The 22866-nt window shown below is 37.9% G+C and overlaps 2 protein-coding genes across 2 annotated transcripts in view; both read right to left on the bottom strand.

The window, feature by feature from the left end:
- Galntl6 (polypeptide N-acetylgalactosaminyltransferase-like 6) overlaps positions 1-21553 on the bottom strand; it is a 1235193-nt gene extending 1213640 nt beyond the window's left edge. Inside the window, exons 1-2 of one of the 2 annotated variants that reach the window (NM_001135756.2) lie at positions 20326-21553; positions 19597-19903 (exon numbers count right to left, since the gene is read on the bottom strand). In NM_001135756.2, coding sequence (NP_001129228.1) covers positions 19597-19734 — 138 coding nt within the window. In that variant the 5' untranslated portion in view covers positions 19735-19903; positions 20326-21553. Of the gene's footprint in view, positions 1-19596 lie in introns of both variants that reach the window. The other variant, NM_001436575.1, reaches the window with a different exon arrangement.
- The window catches only part of Erich1 (glutamate-rich 1), a gene marked incomplete at its 5' end in the record, with an annotated part of 52793804 nt that overhangs the window by 46136246 nt on the left and 6634692 nt on the right, over positions 1-22866 (bottom strand).

Raw genomic sequence — 22866 nt, 5'->3', positions numbered from 1 at the left:
TTACAAGATAATGAGTACATATGTGTAGGGGTTTATAAAAAAATGGGGAGGAGTTTTTAGAAAATTGCTCATTGTTTATCTGCAGTGGTTGTAATACACTGAAGCACTACACTTTATAAGACAAGTATCAGTCTAGTGTAGAGAAAAGTGGTCCAACAGAGAAAATAAGATCAGTAGGCCTTAGAGTTGGAAATGCAAGCATCTCTCTGTGTGTATGTACACTATATGATGTGCTGTTGAAAAAAAATGTGCCTCCCTTTGTTAGCATCTCAGGGTGGTCTTGAAATCACTATATAACCAAAATGGCTCAGAACTCTAGACTTCCCTGCACTTTCCTCTCAAGGGCTAAGATTATCAACATTACTACCATATGCAATACTCTATTTCTTTTAATAGACTAGAAAAATATTGAAATATTTACTCAGTAGGTCATATTCTGTGCTATTCTGCAATGTACATCCAGGTGATTTGACAAAGGAAACTACCTGAAATTATTGTAACATAAGCAATACCATTAAAAATCCGAACTGAAGACTGACAACAAAATTTCTCTTTATTATAGCAAGTAACGCATTTTACACAACATTGAAGATATGACTGTGTCTAAACAGCAAAAATAAAATAAAATAAAAAGTGTATGCATAAATAATTGACGGACTTGTAAGTGGGGCTGGGAAGAAGCGCAGTTGGTGCTACAAAAGGAAGAGACTTGAGCTCCACCCCGGAACCTGTGCAAAAACTCTGAGTGGTGACACAAACCTGTAATCACAGGACTGGGGAAGCAGAGCCCGGAGAATTTAAAACAAAACAAAACAAAACAAACGAAAAAGAGGTGGAGAGTGAGCACCAGAAAGAGGAGAGTGAACCTGTAATCCTCACATGTACATGACTCTGTAGACACTCATGTACATACACATGCCAACACACACAGGGAACATACAGTCTCACCCATGCATAAGGTGGGTGACCCAAATTTCAGACTACAGTTTTTTTGTGATTTTTTGTTTTGTTTGTTTTTGTTTTTTGTTTTTATTGGATATTTAATGTATTTACATTTCAAATATTATCCCCTTAACAGGTTTGGGTTCCCCTCTGGAAGCCCCCTATCCCATTTCTCCACACCCTGCTTCTATGACGGTGCTCCACCACCTGCCAATTTCCTCCCTCCTCTCTGCTCTGATGTCTCCCTACACTGGGCAAATGAGCCTTTACAGGACCAAAGGTCTCTCCTCTCATTGATGCCCCACAAGGCCATTCTCTGCTACATATACAGCTGGAGCGATGGATCCCTCCATGTGTACTCTTTGGTTGGTGGTTTAATCCCTGGGAGATTTGGCTGGTTGATATTTTGTTCTTCCTATGGGGTTGCCAAGCCCCTTCAGTTCCTTCAATCCTTTCCCTAACTCCTACATTGGTGTTCCCGTGCTCAGTCTGATTGTTAGCTGCAACCGTCCGCATCTGTATTTGTCAGGCTCTGACAAAGCCTCTCAGGAGACATTCAAGCGCTTCTTGGCATCAGCAAGAGTGACTGGGTTTAGTGACTGCACATGGGATGGGGCAGTCTCTGGATGACCTTTCCTGCAGTCTGCTCCATACGTTGTCCCTGAGAATACTACAGTTTTAACCAGAAACTATATAGTAGGATAAGATTATTTGCCCCAATTCTACTTTATTATCAATTTTTTCAGCCAAGTCATAACTAAATATAAAACATCTACTTGAGATTAGCAACAAATGGAACATAACTAAATGAGAAAAACAACTACTTTCAGGAGAAACTCATTGAGCAGCCAATATATTCATGCAATTAAAAAGGTCTAGTAGGTGTGGCTCAGCCAATAAAGGGCCTGCCGCACAAGCATACCGATCTGAGTTCAGATTCCCAGCACCCATGTAGAAAGCCAAGTGCAGTGGCAAGTGTTTCCAATCTAGTGGCGAGGAAGACAGAGGTGTGTCCCAGAACCTCATTAACCATCCAACCTAATGTAGTGTACTCTCAATTCAGTGAAGAGCCTCTCCCTAAAACAAGGTTCAAAATTAGTGACAAGGACACAGCTGTTGACTTCTAGTTGACAAGCAAATATTCAAACATGTATACATGCTCTATTATGCACTTGTACACACACACACACACACACATACACACACACAGAGAGAGAGAGAGAGAGAGAGAGAGAGAGAGATTATCAATTTGCATTGTACCTCATATTATTAATAAAAAAAAGGCAAGTTGTTTAAGTGCCTAGATTTCAATACTGTTTTCCTGGACATGACTATTCCTAAGAGTTCTGAATATGCTGTTCGTCTGTCTATATGTGGAACTGGCCTTGGGGGAGAACCATCAAAATCAGTTGGACCATCCCATGCCACTTTGTATTAATTAAAGTGAGCGTTTAGAGGCAGCTTAAAAAAAACTGCAAAGTAGTTCCCTAATCTGTGACTTGTGGGCTGAATGAGGATGAGTGATTCAAACATTTCGCTTTGATGATGCGAAGGCTCAGAAGCTTATCACATGCTTATGTTTGTCTAGGAATGCACATATATTAGCTGCTAATATTCAGCCTCAGCCAGCGGGAACAGCTACTTATCGTTTATCCTTTAACCTCATAACACAGTTTTCACAGGCTTATGGGCTTATGTCCAAGAATAAATAAAAATATTTTTATTCACAATAGCTAAGCTAAAGTTCAATTTTTAAATAATTACTCCAATAAGCCTAGTGACGGAAAGGCAGAAGTGGCATTTCACTGCATAACAACAAAGGTATTACTCAGTGGTATTCAGCACACTTATCTGTCTTTCAAAGCTGGTCACAGAAAAAATTTAATCACATATGATTGATCGATCTAAGTTTTTAAATCCTTTACCGGAAAGGGAATACAGTTTAAAATCTAAGTGACGTGTGTTATAATTCTAGCAATTCAAAAGTTGATATTAAAGTCAATCAGTTTTGGGTCATCCCTATCATCAAGCAAGCAAGCAAGCAAGCAAGCAAACAAGCTGTCCAGAATAAGGAATAAAAGTAGGCATCAAGTCACTCACACACACACACACACACACACACACACACACACACACACACACACTCACATATTAGGTAAGTGAGCATCATAAATAAGAATGACTTAATCAATTTAAATTTTGACTACAGAAAATAATAAGCTGAAAAATTATAGACCAATATTTTATATTTATATTTTCAATATCATATATATGGATTAATTCTACCTAGAGCAAAGTATGTAGAATATATTATTTATCATTTTCAACAGAACATGCAGATTTTATAAATTCAACGTGAATTGCCTGAGATTTTCATAAAGAGATGAAAATGGAATATTTTCAGCTATAAAGAAGACGGAAAAGCTGTCATTTACAGTGAAGTGGATGTAATTGGAAGACATTATGTTAAATAAACAAGTGGGGCACTGAAAGACAGCTACCACATTTTCGCTCATATGTGGAAGCTAAAAGAAGCAGACCTGGAAAAAAAACTAACTGATTATTAGAGACCAAAGAGGGTGTGGGTCAGGAAAGTGAAAAAGTGCTGTATGGGTTTCCTGAGTGTGCAAGAGGAACTAATAGAAATACCATGCTACAACCCGTTTTGTGTACAATTAATAGGTGGTAATAAGGCACTTCTAAATGAGTGTATTTTCCATTAGAAAATAAATTAGCACTTGTCTATATGCATAAAAAACATTAATCAACCATTCAGATTCAGGAAGCAGTCATTCTGATTCACTGTATTATTATTAATTCACTGCAGTGGCAGAATACGTCTGAAAATATAGAAATATGAAGTTAAGGTACATAGAACAACAGCACTTATACAAAACATAGTATAACAACTCAGACAATACATTTTCGGTATTCAAGTGAGAGAGTTGGGCTTAAAATGCTTGCACATGCTTTCACGTACAGACTGACACAGTGCACCATTCCATGTATATTGTGAAATTCTATGATAAGGAATTATGTCATCGGTCATAGTTTTGTAATAAGAATTATCACATGATGCTTTTGCTAGTGGTGACATTGTTCCAATGGTATGAAGGAAAAGCTATGCTTTTAAACGAGTGTCCTCATTTTCGCACAACTTAAAAAATGAAATACAGATAATAAACGTTAAAGAAGACTTTAAAACACTATTGAGGTGAAACCCGAACCAGTGAAAGTGAAAGGAGTTCAAAGTTAGGTAGTGAGAGTTAGAAATGTCAACAAAAAGGCTCAGACATTCAAAGCTGACCAGAATAGCACTCAAAGGGAAGAGACATAATTAATGTGCTTTCTGAAGTATGCTGTGGAGTCCATGCATCAAACACAATGCTATTTAATTATCAGAACAGTAAGACATATTCCCTTGAGACACTACATTTAATATATTGCTACCAAATAAAGCCTGACATATCTTTTCTAGCGCCTGTAATTTCTTTCTAATCGCTTTTATAAGTTTTGGCCTTGAATTGCTCTATACTACCATTAATTACAAAGAACCCAGAGAAGTCAAGGGAGACTTTCAAAAAGAAAGGAGCTGTTCCTAGGAGGAATCACGCTGGAGTATCAAACTAATAAAAGACTTAATGTTTGACAGTACTCAAATTAAAATAAATCCCTTGACATATATCAGTCTAACTTACAAAACAACATATTTTTTAATGGTGCACTTTATTTAGTGTTCCCATGTAGGCTGTGTTAATGAAATCAATTGCATGCGTCTTTGTAATTAGTAACATTTAATAATAAATAATCTTTCTGGATATCTATTGTTTCTTTTTCAATGCAAAATTATACCTACAAGTTCTTATACATACTATTGATGTTGCTAAATTACAAAAAGAGTTCATTCAATGACGATATTGTAACAACATATAATAGCTCATTTAAATGTGACTCCAGTGTTTAAATAAATTAATTTGAATTACTCACGTTGTCTACAGCATATCCAGGAGTGTATGTGGTGGATGCTCTTTCCTTGTGATTTTCAATTTTGATATCAATCACATCTTGATGGAAGAGATTAATTAAACTGGATAATGTTGACAGTAAAATGTAACTCATAGAACATTGATCCATGGCAAGCTAATGACAGTAGGGTGTTTTCTTACATACTCATTTATTTAGCAGTCCCTACATATATTTAAACTTCACTTTAGGCGATGCTTTGTTCATACATGTAACTCAACTTAATCCTTCCCAATGTGTGAAAAAAAACAATTGCTTCATTAGTTCAGAAAGTATTTTTCTAGTACTTTGTCTCTGGTTAGAAAATGAAAGGACAAAATAAAATGTAGAAAGGGAGATAATTTCTAACATATTAGGTTCCTGAAGCTGTGTGACAAAGAGTATATACCATGCACTCTCCGTGAAAAAATTGTATGTCAGCCAAATATCTGAAATTCAAATAATGCAGGGCTGTATATTGCCTACAGGTACAAGAACATCCTTGGGGCTGGAGAAATGGCTCAGTGGCTGACTGCTCTTCGAAAAGTCCTGAGCTCAATTCCCAGCAACCACATGGTGGCTGACAACCATCTGTAATGGGATCTGTTGCCCTCTTCTGGTGTGTCTGAAGACAGCTTCACTGTACTCATATACATAAAATAAATAAATCTTTTAAAAAAAGAGCATCCTTAATATGTCTTTTTGATTCGCTGGCTATTGGCATTCAATGGTATCAGTATTAGTCCACTCTCTCCTTCAACTTTCAGATTGGCTTCTCCTCTATATGCATTTGCCATAAGGATAGGTAACTTCCTTCTTCCTCTATCTTCAGTTTGCATCTCCTTCTTTCTATCTCTGCACCTCACATCGTTAATCATATCTGTAGATGTTATTTACCAAATAAATTAACATCAAAATTACAGAGGACATGCATAGATCTTCTAAGAAACCACAATTCAAGCCATCTGCAAGTTCTAAAAATTTGTATACGAATGATAGCTAAATATATAAACACGTGCTGAATATAAAGATTTAATAATTTTCTAACTATTGAGAAAAATGAAGGACTAACACAAACTTTAGGAAGCACATGAAGTCAAGAAAATTTATTCAAAACAGTTGAGGAAAGGCAAGTAATTCATGCAAAACTGAAGATAAAATATAGGCAAAAATTTAGGGAAAGAAAGATTAAGATTTCTCATGGAAATTTCCTGAAATGCAAAGTGGTTGAAGCCAGAGCTTTGTCAGGGAGTGCTAAGAGGCCGTGCATGACTTCACATCCAGTATTGTTTGATTAAGCTGTACTGGAGAGTCAAACTTTATTTAATAATAAATAATATATTATTTGTTAATATATTATTTTATACTAATAGTATAAAAGATTGATAGTTGGTGGTAACCAACTATTTTTAGTGCTATTCATAAACAACTCTGGACTTTTTAAGAATGGACTTGTAGAGTTTGGAAAGCTAGAGTACCAAGGAGAAGCATCCCCTTTAAAAATTCAAGTCAAGTATTTACACTGGTCCTAACTGGAGAGTGATATGGGTGCTAAAGAGATATGAAGGGAAGGAAAAGAGGCACAGAAGAAAGAGCTATTTAGTAATCCACTGAACCTAAAACAACAAGACTTAGTGCCCAACTATGATGTTTAGACCTTGACCTTTGATAAATGGCAGTGCCCTTCATTCATATTAGAGATGTGGAATGAACTTAGGGAGTGGAAGTGGGTGATTAATTTAATTCAGACATCTAAAGTTTAAGTTATCTAGATTTAGAATTTGGGCTCCTTTATAGATATGCTTTTAGGAGAGAAATGTCAATAGAAAGTAATAATTTATGAGGCAACTTACATCTACATACTGAAGTCATGAGGAGTAGTAAAAGATGCCTAGGGAGAGATTAGAACATTAAGTGGTAATTGTTCAGGTCCTCTCTAAACACACAGATACACAGAGAGAGAGAGAGAGAGAGAGAGAGAGAGAGAGAGAGAGAGAGAGAGAGAGAGAGAGAGAGAGAGACACAGAGAGAGACACAGAGAGAGACAGAGACACAGAGAGACAGAGACACAGAGAGACAGAGACAGACACAGAGACAGAGAGACAGAGATAGAGACAGAGACAGATACACAGACACACAGAGACCCATAGACACACAGAGACACATATATTAGTGGGAGAAAGCTTAGCTTTAAATATTCATGTGAAGGTTGGATCGTAGATTAAAAGACTGAAATAGTGTGTTGTTTTTTCTAAGAAAAGTTGTAATGTACAGTCTGAATAGAGGATTCATTTATATCTTAACCCCAAAGACAGTTTTGCATAATGACAAGAAAAAAGCAGGATACTGGAAAGCACCCAAACAAATGCTGTTGCTTTCTGGTTTTTGTTGTTGTTGTTGTTGTTGTTGTTGCTGCTGCTGTTGTTGTTGTTTTTTACCTTAATGTCTTAGTTCTCTCTCTTTCTCTCTGTCTCTGTCTCTGTCTCTGTCTCTCTCTCTCTCATTGTCTCTCTCTCCTTTTCTCTCTCTCCTTTCTTCCTCTGTTCCCAAGTCTTACTGGCTGGCCTCTTTCTCTCTCTTTTCTCTCTGTCTTTCTCTGTCCCCTTCCCCCTTTTCAGGTACCTTTCCACTGTTCCTTCCTTCCCCTACTCATGTGATAACCCTTTTTATGCAAAAAAGTCTTAGTTCTCCCAATATGAAAGTAACATATTCCTCATGAAGAGTGAAGCAAGGTTGCTGGTTCAACACAACCACAAAGATGTGCTGGGAAATTTGAGTGGAGAAAGATGGTTGGCAAAAGCAGCTCTGGAAAGCAGGAGAGAGGCATGGAAACCTAGAGTCATCCTGGAAGATGGTGTGAGTTTTATTCTGCTAGTTGACATTTTGAGTTTACAAAAAGTGGTTTTATTTGTTTGGTTCGTTCATGGTGACAAATCTAAATCATACTGATGCCTTTGCTGCATAGTTTGGGATCCAGATACAACTCCCAATCTTACAAGCAACTCAACTGAGAGAATTGGCATAAAACTAAGGTAGCAACATTTCCCTGGGTATATATCTTTCAATAACTAAAAGCACCTTTGACGGAAGTTTTCAAGATAAAAGAACCTCCCATTCTCAAAGTATTTCAAGAGTTTGTCTATTCATTGGGCCAATTACTGATCAAATTAGGCCTCGGGGAACATTACTTTTTCAAGAAAATTTCAATAGGTAAAGAGGATTCTGAGGAGAAAAGGGGGGATGTAGAAGAAAAACTGCTAGTTTTCCAGACACACTTGACACAAACTCCATTACTGTCCTTGACAAACATTTTCATGATAGAACTCAGTAACTTTGGTTTGGAATGGTAATAAGCTTCAAAAACCTGTTTTCTCTTTAAACTGGTGAAAGAAAATTTAAAAGTTCCTTCAGAATTTATGAAAGTAGACAGTTTTATTCATTTTTTGTTATTCTAACACTAGTCTGTTACATTATTAAATCGAGGAAATTGGACAGACTGTAGAAGAGAAGAATGTTTATCTCCACCACACATTGAGTTTTGTAGCTTTTCATTTCTCCTTCTAGCCTATTTTTTTCTTGAAAGCACTAGAAGAGGGAGTTAGCTACATATTCACTGTCATATGGCCTGTAATGTAATAGTGCAAGCTTCTATAGAGCAGAGGGCACCTTCAAAAGGACAAAATGGAAGCCTAAGGAATGGGAAAAATATTTAGCAATTGCACATCTGACAGAGGGCCAATATCCATAATATATAAAGAACTCAAGAAAGTAGACATCAACAGAACGAATAATCCAATTTTTAAAATAGGGTACACTTCTAAACAGAGAATTCTCAACAGAGGAATATCTAATGTCTGAAAAGCACTTAAAGAAAAGTACAACATCCTAAACCATTAGGGAGATAGAAAGCAAAACTGAGATTCCATCGTATGCCTGTGAGACTAGCTAAAAGACACACATGAGAGCTTATATGCTAGAGATATGGAGAAAGCAGGACACTCGTCTATTGTTGGTAAGAGTGTGAGAGTGCATATCCATTTTTAAAATCAATATTGTGAATTCTCAGAAAAATGGGGAAATAACCTACCTCAAAAGCCAGCTATACCACTCCTGGGCATATCCCAATTGTTGCCCTGCCATACCACAAAGACACTTGCAGCATCTTTATTCACAGTATTTAGAAACTTGAAACAAGCTAGAGGTCCCTCAGCAGAAGAATGGATAAAGAAAATTTTATATATGTATTACTCAGTTATTAAAAGCAATGACATGACAGAATTTGCCAGCAAATCGATGGGACTAGAAAAGATTATGCTGAGTGAAGTGACGCAGACTCAGAAAGACAAACATGGTATATACTTCTTCATAAGCAGAAATCAGCCATAGAGTACAAGATAACCATCCTGAAATCCACAGACACTAAGAAGCAAAGTAACAAGGAAGAGCTCAAGAGGGGAATGTGTGAATCTCACTGAGATAGATGAACACAACAGACTTCATGGGTGGATGGTGAAAGGGGAATGGACAGGGTTGGGGTTTGGGATGGGAACTGGAGAGATCAGGTGAGGAGGGCATCTCTGGACAAGCTAGAAACATAGGGCAAATGCAAATTTACAGTAACTGATGAGGTGACCCTAGTTAAGATTCCTAGCAAAAGTGGATACAGAGCCCAGAGTGGCCATCACCTGTATCCAGGCAAGACTTCCAATACAGGGACTGGGACACCATCCCAGCCACAAAACCTTCGTCCTACAATTCACCTTGCCTACAAGATGTACTTCCGTAAAGGTAGCACAAGGTTATGAGAGTGGCCCAACCAATGACTGATCTATCTTGAGACACATGCCATGAGAAGGAGCTCAACTCTGATTTTGCCCAAAGGGCCAGGAACAAGTGTCTAGAAAGCGCAGACATATGATAGAACCAGAACGAAATGATGCCTAATGGTATTCCAATGGTATTCTCTACACTCTTAGATTGCCAGTTAGTTTAGTCTGAGCCTTCGCCCAGCAACTGATGGAAACAGATGCAGAGACACAAAGTCAAACATTAGGCAGAGCTTGAGGAATCCTGTAGAAGAGTGGGGAGAAGGATTATAGGAGCCAGAGGGCACTACATGGGAACCCACAAAATCAACTAGCCTGGTCCCAGATAGACTCAAGAAGACTGAAAGGCCAACCAGGAAGCCTTCAAGGGCCTGGCCTAGGTCTCCGGTCCATGTCCATATATTACAGTTGTTTAACTTCTTCTTCTTGAGGGGTTTTTAAAGGTGGGAGCAAGAGCTGTCTCTAGCTCTGTTGTCTGCCTTTGAGACCCTTTTCCCAACTGGATTTTCTTGTCTAACTTTAATAGACAAGGAACTTTAATGCAACTTGGTATGCCAGGACTGGTTGATATATCTGTGAGTCTTAGTCTTTCTAAAGAGAAACTGAGGAGTGGATGGGTGGAGGGGAATAGAGGAGGTAAAAGGAGGCACTGGGATGAGAGAAGGGAGGGGAAACTGAGGTTGGAGCATAAAATAAAGTAAAACAAAAAGTTGACCTGATCCCCTCCCCCCAAAAAAGATTAATAAAACACTTGACCTGAAAGTCACTGCTGACACTATTCTTTGGTGGTCACTATTCTTTGGTGGTTTGATGTTATGACAAAATTGTAAAAAGATTGTTTATTTCCATGGGGGCAGAATGCTTACTGAGAAATTAATACTAAGAGCAAAGACAAAAAACAAAAACAACAACAACAAAAAAAAAACAACAAAAGAAAACCACAAGACCCAAAAAACTAAAAATGCATGTGAAAAGGGTGGTCATCAAATTAGTATCATTGCTGAATGTATATTCTGATATTCTGGGAAGAGTTTAATTCTTCCTGGGAATCAAATTAACCGAGACACATAGACTATCTAGTTCTGTGAGTCCTTCTAGGTAAGTAACTTTGTTTCTGTGTTGGCTACCTAAAAATAAAAAAGAGTGAAGCAACAATTAAAATAATTTCAAAATGCATCTAAAAATCAACCATACACAACATAAAACATACAAAGAAGATATCAATTTTATGGTGATTCATGAAATGAAGGCTATAGAAACATATTACTTTGTTGTCAACCTGTGTTCTGAGATTTGCTATAAGAGTAAAAATGTTAAATCACTTACTATGTACAACCCACTTTGATAAACATGTATATATTACCTCAATTTTACCTTGATGTCAACTTGACCAAGCTTGCATAATCACATGACCAATTTAGAAATGGGATGGCTAAGGCTGGGGCGATGGCTCAGCTGTTAAAGTCTAGGCTCACAACCAAAAATATGAGAAGTAGGATGGATAAAAGGGAAATATGCTTACACTGCAGACCACAGAACTAGGTAAGTGGTGGAGTTGACACTGAAACTGGAACACATGCCTTTAGCTTCCATATGCTTAGCTATTCTGCATATTGTACAGTTGTTACATATATGTTCTTACGTGTACTTGTCTCAGAATTTCAAACAAACTTGAATTATATGTGAAAAGTATTTACTATCAACACTAGATATTGGTGGAATAATCAGGAATAATCACTAAGTGGCTAATAAGTACTTTTGCAAACATCTACATTTGTATATAGAACTAGAACATTGCAAATACCATGTACTTTGATGATTCAAAAACAGTGTTACTTTTTGAAGATCAATAAATATTATCCTAAAGTTTATGATTAAAGTCCATTGCTTTTTGCTCTTATTATAAGCATACTATTATGTGGATCATTGATATGCTATATGAGATTCTTGGGAATCAATGCCATTATTATCTCAGTTTATTAGTGAATGCTATCATCTCTCCATGTCCTACTTCCTAAACTTAAGTACACTTTTTGTTTTTACTTACACTCTGTATATCTGGTCCATGTCTCACTTATTTTTACAAACTTCTTTGACTTATTGATAAGATGGTTGTATAGCTGGAATTGGACTACAAATAAATATTAAAAAGCATTGATTTATTTTACCTCTTCTAAATTCTGTCTTGAACACGCATTAATTGTAAAACAATTTAGTGCAGCTCTATACTACAGATGTGGATTAACCTTTCTTAACTAATAGCAAATTAGAACTAATCTGTTCAACACTGTGCATTTCCTTAAGAGCCTTCACAGTATCATAGACAAAGTGCCCATTAAGTATTTTATCAATAGTAATCGGACAAATAGAAATTATACTGTATTGTATCCTCAATATGTTTATGCAATATGTGAAGTTTTAATAAATGTAATTGATGCTCTATAAACTCAGAATAGTTATAGAATATGATTTAGTAAGGTTTGCTTAATATTTTCTAGGTATCTAAAAATGTTTACATAGGAAATCATTTGATTTTCACAACTACTAATAAATGAAGTAATCTTTGTATCTCCAAATTATCAAACCGATATTCAAGAAAGTTCCTTGTGCCGAGTGATATTCTTTTGTAAGGGGAGAGTCGGACCTTTGAACTTGGGTGTGTCTGAGCCTACCTCACACTAACTCTTGCACCTTGTAATTTGTTTAGGTTGGTGAAGTTTCTGGCTGTCTTCCCTGGTTACCTTGCCATTGTGCTCAGACAATGTCATTCTCTCGCCTTTTAAATGTGGTTCACTCACTCAGGAGGAAAATTATCAGTGCAATAATTGTTTCTTTGTTCTGTAAATACCACTTGTATCTCCAATTAACTGTTTAAAATGCTAAGACTTGACTAGAATGCAAAAACTTTTATTCATCCTCTACCTCAATGGGAAAAATTTTTATAAAAATAGCTATAGTATATTGATAGCTTCCACCTGTTTTATATTTGTTTTTATTTTATTTTGTTTGCTTTTTACTTTTTTAAATTAAGCAATGTAATAATTTCATGACCAAAAATTCAGGAAGAACTGGAAACATAGTTCTTCAGTTCTTACTAGTAATTAAAGCAGAAGAGATATCTCAATGTGATTTCATTTTAAAAGGAAATGAGGGTGGCTTCTTTAAAAAATTTTTTTCACTTTTAAATTATTTCAGGATAGTACGTCAGAAAGAATTTCAGTTAACTTTTGTGATGAACAATATGACATCAACTACCTGTTCTTGAAAATTAGTCAAAACAAGAAAAACTTTGTATTTTCTAGATCCCCTTTTGTTTACTCAGTAATGCTCTTCAGTTGGTTTAACCCATCAGTGAGTGACATCGCTTTTCTATTTCATCCTTACAGGGGAAAGCATTTGTCAACTTTTGCTGTGCAAACACCAACGGCCTTGTTAAAGGCAATGTTTCTTATCAATAGCCACAATATGATTAACAATAATAAACACCTGTAGTGCCTGCTTCAACCCTTAGTATGTTAAAAATTGAATCCTCACTGTATCATTACAAGAAAGGTATCATCATACCTACTGTTCTTATAGGAAAGTTGGTCTGCAGAAGATCCATGGAGAGTCAGACATCACAAAGTACTAAGTTAGGGAACGGAATCATACTAACCTAAGTTTATTCGAAGCTTACATAATGCCCTGCTAAAAGAGAACAAAAAAAATTTTGGGAAAGTGCTTATCTCTTCCCCTTCTAAGTCAATTTATACATTCCTACTGGGGAAAAGTCAAAAATAAGAGGAAATAACATCCACCTCATTTAAAATTGAACGACAGCCTTGTCAATTTGGTCATTTTAATGTGACAAAAAATATTCAAAATTATTACAATAACTGCCTCTGGCTTTCTAGATTCAAGAGCTGAAATACTATTCCATGAGTACTTGGATGCTTGAAATGATTTAAGTCTGCCTTCCTGGCCCCCATTGTGATATCAACACTGCTTACAAGAGTTTGTAGCTGCCAGCACACTGTATGGAAACCACAACTGTTTTAATATTAGGACCTTAATGTTATAATTAACTGTAAAATCTGTACGGCCTCTAGCATCTTAATCCTTTTTTGATTTTCTTTTTTGCTAGATGCAACACAGTTCCAGCGACAGATGCTTTCGCTGTGTTTTTCTTAGACTGTCCCAGATTTACATTAACAATATTTGAATGGTGTTTCAGATTTGATGAACAGCTCATTATGAGGGTAAAGCACAGGAAAAACAAGAAACTCCAGTAGTCAAAATGGGGTAGAAACTGAAACAGTTTGCCATATGCAAATCTTCATAGTGAGACCATAAGTGGGTCACACGGCTAATCCAGCCTTCATTCTTCATCGGTGATATTGGAAGTAAAATGTTAATATATGTTTAATCCTTTCTCTTCTACCACCTTGTGAATGTCTTAGACATAGACACTAATGCATTACTAGAGTGGTGAAGGGAATGGCGTCGATCATTTGCAGATGCTCTACATGTTTATAAACTTTAAATAGACTCATCTACTGTATGTTCTCCATCACATGCCGGCTCTTTGTTTGTTCTGTTCTGCTGCCATTCATTCATGCATAACAATTCCACGTTGAGACCGTCTTGGAATCCACAGATTTAGTGTGTGGCGATAGACTTGGTAAGGACCACAAATGTCTGGTTATTAGTGGATTATTTTTCTCCTTACTGAGATCCTCCTAGCATCCCAAAAATGTTGGGTTCTAGGTGAGTACTATTGAAATCATGTACACACATATGAAGAGCACAATCTCAGCCTCTCATGTCGCTTCAAGGATCCTAATATCCTTCTCTTAACCATAAGTAAGCCAAGAAAAAAGGCATTGCATCAGAAATGTACCCACATTTCATTCCAAACACTTCTAGATGGGGGCATTCCTTTATCTCACTTTAACTCTTAGCTTCTGCTGTGAGATGAGTCTAGACATCCCCTTGATAATTGTATTGGTATAAAATACTTATGAAGAGACAAGAGATGAAAATTTCCTAAATGTCGTCATGGCTACTCCTAACAATTTACTCAATGTGCTTCTGCGTGTATCTTAAATTCCTCAGCCTTTCTCATCCCCTGTATATTACAGCTCAATTCGGTTCCTATTACAGTACTCATTTGAGACAGAATAAGTGATTTAGCATAAGCAGGCGTAACTCAAAAATGAGAAGAGACAAACCTTTTTTTCTTCCTTCCTCCCTTCTTCCTTCCCTTCCTCCCTTCCTTCCTTCTTCCCTCCCTCCCTCCCCCCTTCCTTCCTTCCTTCCTCCCTTCCTTCCTTCCTTCCCCCTTCCTTCCTTCCTTCCTTTCTTCCTCCCTTCCTTCCTTCCTTCCTTCCCCCCTCCCTTCCTTCCTTCCTTTCTTCCTCCTTTCCTTCCTTCCTTTCTCCCTCCCTTCCTTCCTTCCTTCCTCCCTCCCTTCCTTCCTTTCTTCTCTCCTCCCTTCCTTCCCTCCTTCCTTCCTTCCTTCCTTTTTTCCTTCCTCCCTCCCTCCCTCCCTTCCTTCCTTCCTTCCTTCTTTCCTTCCTTTTTTGGAGCGGGTGGGTAACAGAGCACAGCAGCTCACAAGATCTCCCTTAGGGAATGTGATGCACTCACCGTGTACTGCTCCTCTGTGTCCCGGAAATAAATGCTTGTCACAGTGCTCCCCTGCTGCCACCCTAAAGTGACTCTGAATGAACTTCCCATAAATTAAAAAAAGCACCGTGCAACCTCGAATTTAAAATCCACATTACAGCTAATTAAAAACTGCTTGGATCAAATGAATGTATCGTTCCCCCTATATCATGTTAAGAGCAGACTATCCTGGTGCATAGTGAAAACTGTTAATTTTCGTTCTCTATCTTTAGTGTTGCCAATGTCTAGAAAGTTTGCTGGGAAAGGAACAAACATTTTGTTTGTTCAGACTTAGTAATTAACACAACAAACAAGCATGAAGCAGTTTTCCTATGCTGGGCACCAGTTATCTGATATGTTTATATTAAAGAGATAAAAATAAGCACACTCAGTTGAAGAAAATAATGTTCCCTGCAGGAAGGAAGGCTAGCCCTAAAATGATATTGGATGAGCTGAAAAAGCTGAAGATGTTTAACTCGCTCTTTCAGGAGAGGATATTTTGTGGAGGAAACTGAAGAGAAGCTATGCTAAGCACAGTCATAGGCTACATCGTCACCCAGTCACACAGAAAACAGATGACTGCCTCATAAAATTCCCACATCCACCATGGGAATCTCTTCGGACTTTATACAACTCATTCTATGTCAAACACAACAAAGCTTTTCTACTACTATAAATGCTGAAGTTAGTTAAATAAAACTAAAGAAGCACATGTGATCAAATGACTTAGACGGTCTAGTTAGGGGATTATTGTTGTATTGTTTTCTGTTTCCACATCTGCTAAAAACTCAGCACGAGCATCAGAAGCCACTTCATATTGTGAACAGTCTTTCTTGCATTATTTTTTTGCAACTCTTGTTTTTGACGTATTTTATGCTGGTTAACCTACTGAATATATTAAGAAATGAAAAGTTTAGGGGAGCCTTCCCACATGCACTTGAGTAAGTAATATAGACAATATAACCACGGGCAGTAGTTAACTCTAAGTTATTGCATTATTCTATATGTCACTGTTTTACATCACCGATGACCCAAAGTTGAATAAGAGATTGATGCAGTGTTAGCTTAAGAATAGCAGCATTTCACATAATTAAAAAGAAACACAAAATTAAGATTTATCACTTGACAATCACATATCTATCATTAGCATCTAAATACTATATTTAAAATCAATGAACCATTATTTATTGTACTGTACAGACATATTGTTTAATAATGTAACACACACTCTTTTTAATAAGAACAAATGACCAAATGAAGTAAAAAATATATTATGTAATCATAATAATGCAAAAGTATGTAAATACATTTCTTAAATCTTAAAACTCTTCAAAAGAGTTATTTTAAATATTTAATTTTAACCTTGTAATGTCCACTTGCTTGCATTTTATTAATGATTTATTTTATCAATCTTCTTTGGATTTAGGATGAAATGGGGGAAGCTGCAAAAATCTTTAGAAGAATAACTTGAAAATTCTTATGTACTTTGTTACATCTTTGGCAATCTGTACATTATTATGAATACCATATTTAAGATAAATCTACTACAAATGTAAACAATTTGTCATAACAGAGTATAATTTCAAAATATGTTAAATATTAAGTTCCAAAGGACGAAAGCACTTTTCTCCTGTTCCTTATACATTGCCCTCTCTAAATTCATCTTACATTGTGAAATAAATACAATTTAAATTAGATACTAGCTGGAAAGACTACATGTGTTGAAATCTGGCAAAAAGAAAAAAAATGAAACTTGACATTTAGGAAAGAGTCTCATGCTTTCATGGTTTAAAACTTTCTTAACTTGAGCTTGTTTCCTGCCACTTATTGTAAGAATTTATTTATTTTATTCTGTGCAGAGTCTCGACTGTTCTGAACAAGAACCACTGGTTGTTTCACATACAACAGCTGTGAAAATAGACCAGCTCATATCAGCATATGACGTGATCTGAATGGCCGCAGTCCTTAGTGCAGCCAGTGCCTGCAGTTGTATATCATTCTCATCCTCAGCATTTTACAATATTAAGATAAATGTTGTAACACGTGATTTCTGAAAAAAAATCTTTTTAAAATGAATTGCTGAATCTAAATAACACATCACATGTCACATTGAAATCCCATGTAAGCAGCCTATAGTATATCAATCACTGTTTAAATACAGACACATTAGCAAGAGAGTACACCCTAATGTCACATCATGAACTGTGTATACATATATACATATATATGTATATATATATATATGTTATCACAAGTTACTTTTGATTCAGTCACATTTACTAATTAACTTTTACTCATCTAAAAATTGCATAATGAAATGAACGTTCCATAGCAAATTTTTAACTGTAAGAAAGTGAAAGCCGTGACCTTGTTATTTGGTTTGAAGTGCTAAATTACATAAGAATATTTATCAAAATCTTATCAGTATCTTTTTTCCCTTATGGTGCTTTCAAACTCTTCTCTTGAATTTTTAATTTTACTATTTCTATCACTAGTATCAACATTATTTTCTAGGCTGTAAAAAACTTTCAGAAAGAACAGCAAACTGCTTTTCTGCCGCTTAAACCTTCCAGTTCCATCATTTTAGTACTGAAAACTAAGGATTAGTTTCATTGTCACAAGAGCCAAAATCAGGGAAACTTCTCTGGACATTCGTCACAGTTAAAAAGTAACTTTTTATGCTAATGGACAAACAACTTTCTCATTAAGCCTCAAAATCAATAGCCAACCTTTAAGTTGTTCCAATCTCATTAATAAGATTAATTAATTAGTAGTTCATTTTAACTATCCTAGAAAATTCTTCAGATTGTATTACTAATTAGTGTATAATAACAAAATAGTTTTTATTTTCCTAATTTGATGGAAACTTTAGTAGAAATACATTGACTATTACTATTAACATTATTCTTCTTTGGAGAAAAGATTTGGAAAATGCGAGATCAATAGGTGGTGGTGAGTTCACATCCAAAGCTCCCATCTTCTTCGAGTATTTTAGAATGACAAAGCCCATAATACTTCAGTCTGAAGCTAAATTTCAACTAGGAAACATGATCAATCAAAGTATGTCAGCATTGTCTTTTCTAATTCCAATCCAATAAAAATCCAAATCATTTTGTCTTTTTTTAATAGTTCAGACCTTGATAATGAGTTCTTTTAAAAAAAAATCAGATCTCCTCCACTTAATTCACAACTATCTTATCACTGCATAAATACAAATTTAAACTCTGTTAAGTACAGGTAAGAATATTCAATTGCTATACATACACATTGTTGCTGTCCAGAAGTGGATAAGTGGATAAGTGGAAAGGACTAAGTAGTCCCTTCCGTGTGAGGAAAGTACATAGAATAGGCAGGTGATGACCCATGAAATTAAGAATATTAATATTCCCAGACTAGAAAAGTATATTATTTTCATGAAGTAGGCTATAATCCCTTGTTCAAAGTTTTTCTTTTTTCAAAAATACATGTTATATTAAATAATTAGCAGAAATCCAACAATGAATTTCATTGTTGTGACAGATATTTGGCATCCTTTATCCTATGAAAGTTACTTGGACAGAGGGTTCACTCACACTGCAAACATATGCATGCTCATAGTTGCGTGCTAAGGAGAAGGAAAGCAAAATATCACACAGTCTGTTGTTTACCACATGAAAGAAAGCTTTTAGCAACAAAGTTATCAAACGTTGGAGGTGACATTCTTAATAGTTGCCTGTGCAGACTACAGAACCACATTAGCAACAGGGGAGACAAAAGACAAAGTATATATATATATATATATATATCTCACTTTAAAATCTGAAAACTTCGTTGGCCAGATGCACTTAGTGTAGACATGCACACAAGACAGAAGGCAGGAACCAACCCCTGTAATTTAAGTTGTACCAAACACACTTCTGCCTCTCTTCCACCCGCCTCATGTCAAAAATCAATCAATGACCAACTCACTGGAAGAGTTTACCTTCTCTCTTCTTAACCTTGAATTCTTTCTCATTTTGTGTTCTATTCACTCTGTCGTTACCTGCAAACAAGGACCTGCTCAAAGTCCAAAGTCCCCAAAGTCTCTGAATTCAGTCCTTTGAGAACTTGGGAGAAACTCCTCATACCTTTACTCTGTGCACCCCCAAGTAGTGCATACCTATTGCATTATCCTGCCACCCTTGCCCTGGCTGGTACTTACCTGATGTTCCGCGGGTTCTGCAGATTTCATCAGATGTTTATCCTTGTACAAAGACCAGAGACCAATGTTGGGCAGGAAAATTAAAGCCACAGTGAATAACAAAGTCATTTGCAGAAACCTTTTCTGTTTCCTCTTCATTGCAAATGATAACAGTGGAGAAAAGTTAGAGATGACTCCCAGACTGCTTCTTGTGTTTAATGCCAAAGTCCTTTCCTCTTTCCCGGGAAGCACCAGAAACTGAGGGGAAGCTACAAACTTTTGTTGTGTGCTCAGCACCAATCTGCAGGGTTCAGAGGGAGTTGGCCATCTGCAGAACAAACGCACAGTTACTTTCCCTCAGAAAACTATGACGACTGCATTATCTATTGGCTTAGAAATAAACGACTCAACTGAGGAAATCATTAAGTCTATTGACCTCCATTAATATAAAGCACTGGAGTAAATACGATCGTTTCATAGAATAATGATAAGTTATGAGGAAGTCAAGAGCATGCTAGATAGATCAGTAAATAGGAGGTGTTTGTCTGTCGCTGTTTGCCCACCATCCCCCGCCCTTAGTGTGGGAGGTCCGGGCTGTAGAGTCAGAGATTAAAAGCAAGAACTGAATGGGAGGGAGTGGCTTGGTCCAATCAAGTGTCTGAAAGAAAAGTGTCCGCTTTTGACATTGGCACATCACCTTCCTTATCTTCCCAGAACAGCTTTTCCTTCTCTTGCCTTGGGATAACCCACCTGAACTCAAGTTCAACTCCCTCTGGAGTCAGCTTGTCACTCAGGATCCAGGGACACCATAACCAGGTCAGAACTAGTTTGGATAGGGGTTCACAAACTCCTGGATCCTCATGCGCTGTCAGAACACTCCGCTGCAGGCAGCATCTAGGCGACCTGGGAACCTGGCAGAAAGGAGGCTACAGATGTCAGCAGAGTCCAGCCAGGAAGTGTAGGCGCAAAGATGTCCCTTCCTCGCGCAGTCCTGGGAATGAGATCCTCAGAGAAGTGTGTTCTCTGCCCATCAATCTAGTCCCCTTCCTGTGCCGACGCTCTCACGCTCCACTGTTCATGTTACCATTCTTTTCCAGCAACTGAACGAACCCAGCGAAGCATCACCAGCACCCCCAGGGCTGTATTTCCGATCTCCACTTCGCGTCAAGGGACGGATGGCAGGCGGCGAATGTCAAGTGTGACAGGGCTTTACAGGCAAGTGGGAGAGTGCGCGCTGAGGATGAGTGAGGATGGCGAGAACGCGCGTGGAGCTGGCACCCAGGCGGCCGCCTCCCGCTGGCTGTCTCCTGCCTGCTGGCGACGATACTGGTGTCTACCACGTGCGGGAGCCTAGAGGCCGGGAGGGGTGGGCGAGCCGCGGCAGGAAGGTAGTGGCCACTGCCTCCCGGCTGCCAGGTGCTATATAAACAAACCTGGAGGCTAGGGGGAAGGAAAGGAGGATGAAAGCAGAGAAGGAGAAATGGATTTGCAGCTCCGGGACAATCGGATCCTCTCTTCTCGGGTAATCTCGAACTGGTAGGCAGACCGGTTCATCTCTGAGCTCACCCGAAAGGCGCCAGGCCAGAAATTCCAGAGTCTAAGTCGCCCCGAGTGGGAGGGCAATGGAAGAATTCCTCCATGGTCCTGATCAGATCGCAGCGAGGCAGGCGCGGCAGCGGCAGCGGCAGCGACAGTGAGCAGAGGCAACCCAGTCTGGACTGGTCCCTGAGAGGAGGGTTCCCCCAGAACCTACAGCTCAAGCCAGGTACGTAGCGTGGAGAGAGGAAGAGGATCCCCACGCGTGGACCGATTTGCTAGCCGCAGCTTCCAGACAACACAGTGGAGAGCAGAGGCAGCTCCGCTGGAGTCCGCCAGCACCTGGGGCCCAGGTTAAGCTTTGGCTTCACTAACTGATGCTTCCCCGCCCTAGCATGCCTGCACCTCCTGCTGCTTATAGCTGAGAGGTCTGCCGGTCCCTGGCTGAGCTCACACACACCTCGCTGGTTAGCCAGAAACCTTAGAACTGAGTAAGTTTACCAGATGGGACCCTTCCTTCCCCGTAGAAAACTGATTCAACACACACAGGAAAACCTGTGGCCTCTCTAAGGAACCTGTGTGCCTGCCTGGCACAGGATCCAGAGCGCCTAACTCTCGGTGTGAACTTAAGTAAGGGGATGATTGGGCATGCCAAGCCGCGCGCAGCGTCAGTCTGTCCAGAGCCTCCCAAAACATCGTGATCACCTCTTTGTTACAGTCTAGAGGGTGATGCCCATATGCTTGAGATATAAAGACTACACTCCAGACGACCTTCTCCTTCATCCTCTTTTTTTCCTTCCGCCCTCTCTCTCATTTTCCTCCCACGCCTTTTTTTCTCTTCCCCCTGTCTTCTCTAGCCACCAGGGCTCTAGCCTCTCAAGATTCTGATTTGATCTTGGAGAGTTAAGCCTTAAACTCTTAAGGATATGCATTTAAGACAAAACAGACTGGAACAAAAAAAGATTGGCTGTTTGACTACACAAATAAAGCTTTATGTTGTAAGTACTTGTTCTCTGTGGATGACTTGCCATCTCAGAACAGTTTCAAAACACACTGAATCAATATTTTGAATGTGTCCTTTCTGTAAGTAAAAGAAGTTTCCTTTACGTTTTACACAGGTGCAATTTGAAAAATGCAGAGGGAAGAGGGTTTTATCACTGTTCCCAAACCACTCACAGTCACCTGACCAGTCACTTGAGTCGTTCTGCGTAATTTTCAAATCCCTTTCTTCTTATCTGAGTTAAAGGAGTTCTAGAACAGAAGAATTTGAAGGCATGTACTAGGGGAGAGGTATTTTGGAATAAATTAACAGGCAAGAAAAGGTGTTTGGAGAACTAAGGTTTATGGAATATTTCTTCACTTTTGGATACAGTTAGTACTGATGAATTGGAGGGGCTTAAAAGTGTTTTGCTATTAAATAATAAAAACAATATTTTAAGCAATACCTCTTCTTTTACTCCTTATCAAGAATCCTCAATCAGATGTAGCAATACGCAGATAGAATTATCTGCAATCCCGGGATGTGGAATTGGGTAACATGTCCCATTTAAGTGTCGGTAGATGAACCTGAATACAGTCTCCAGTCACAGATTAAAATTACCAACAGTGAGCATGTCTCATCATTTGTCTCGTGGCCAGTACACAAGGTAGACGCCAGAATAACATCTCTTTTAATGTATATTTATAAATATTATATAACATATATATGTTGCATATGCATATACATATATAACACATGTATGTTTTGTAACATTT

Source organism: Rattus norvegicus, chromosome 16, assembly GCF_021556685.1.
Source record: "Rattus norvegicus strain SHRSP/BbbUtx chromosome 16, alternate assembly SHRSP_T2T, whole genome shotgun sequence".
Classification (NCBI taxonomy): Eukaryota; Metazoa; Chordata; class Mammalia; order Rodentia; family Muridae; genus Rattus; species Rattus norvegicus.
The sequence above is the reverse complement of the archived record's forward strand: the minus strand, read 5'-3'. Positions and strand labels throughout refer to the sequence as shown.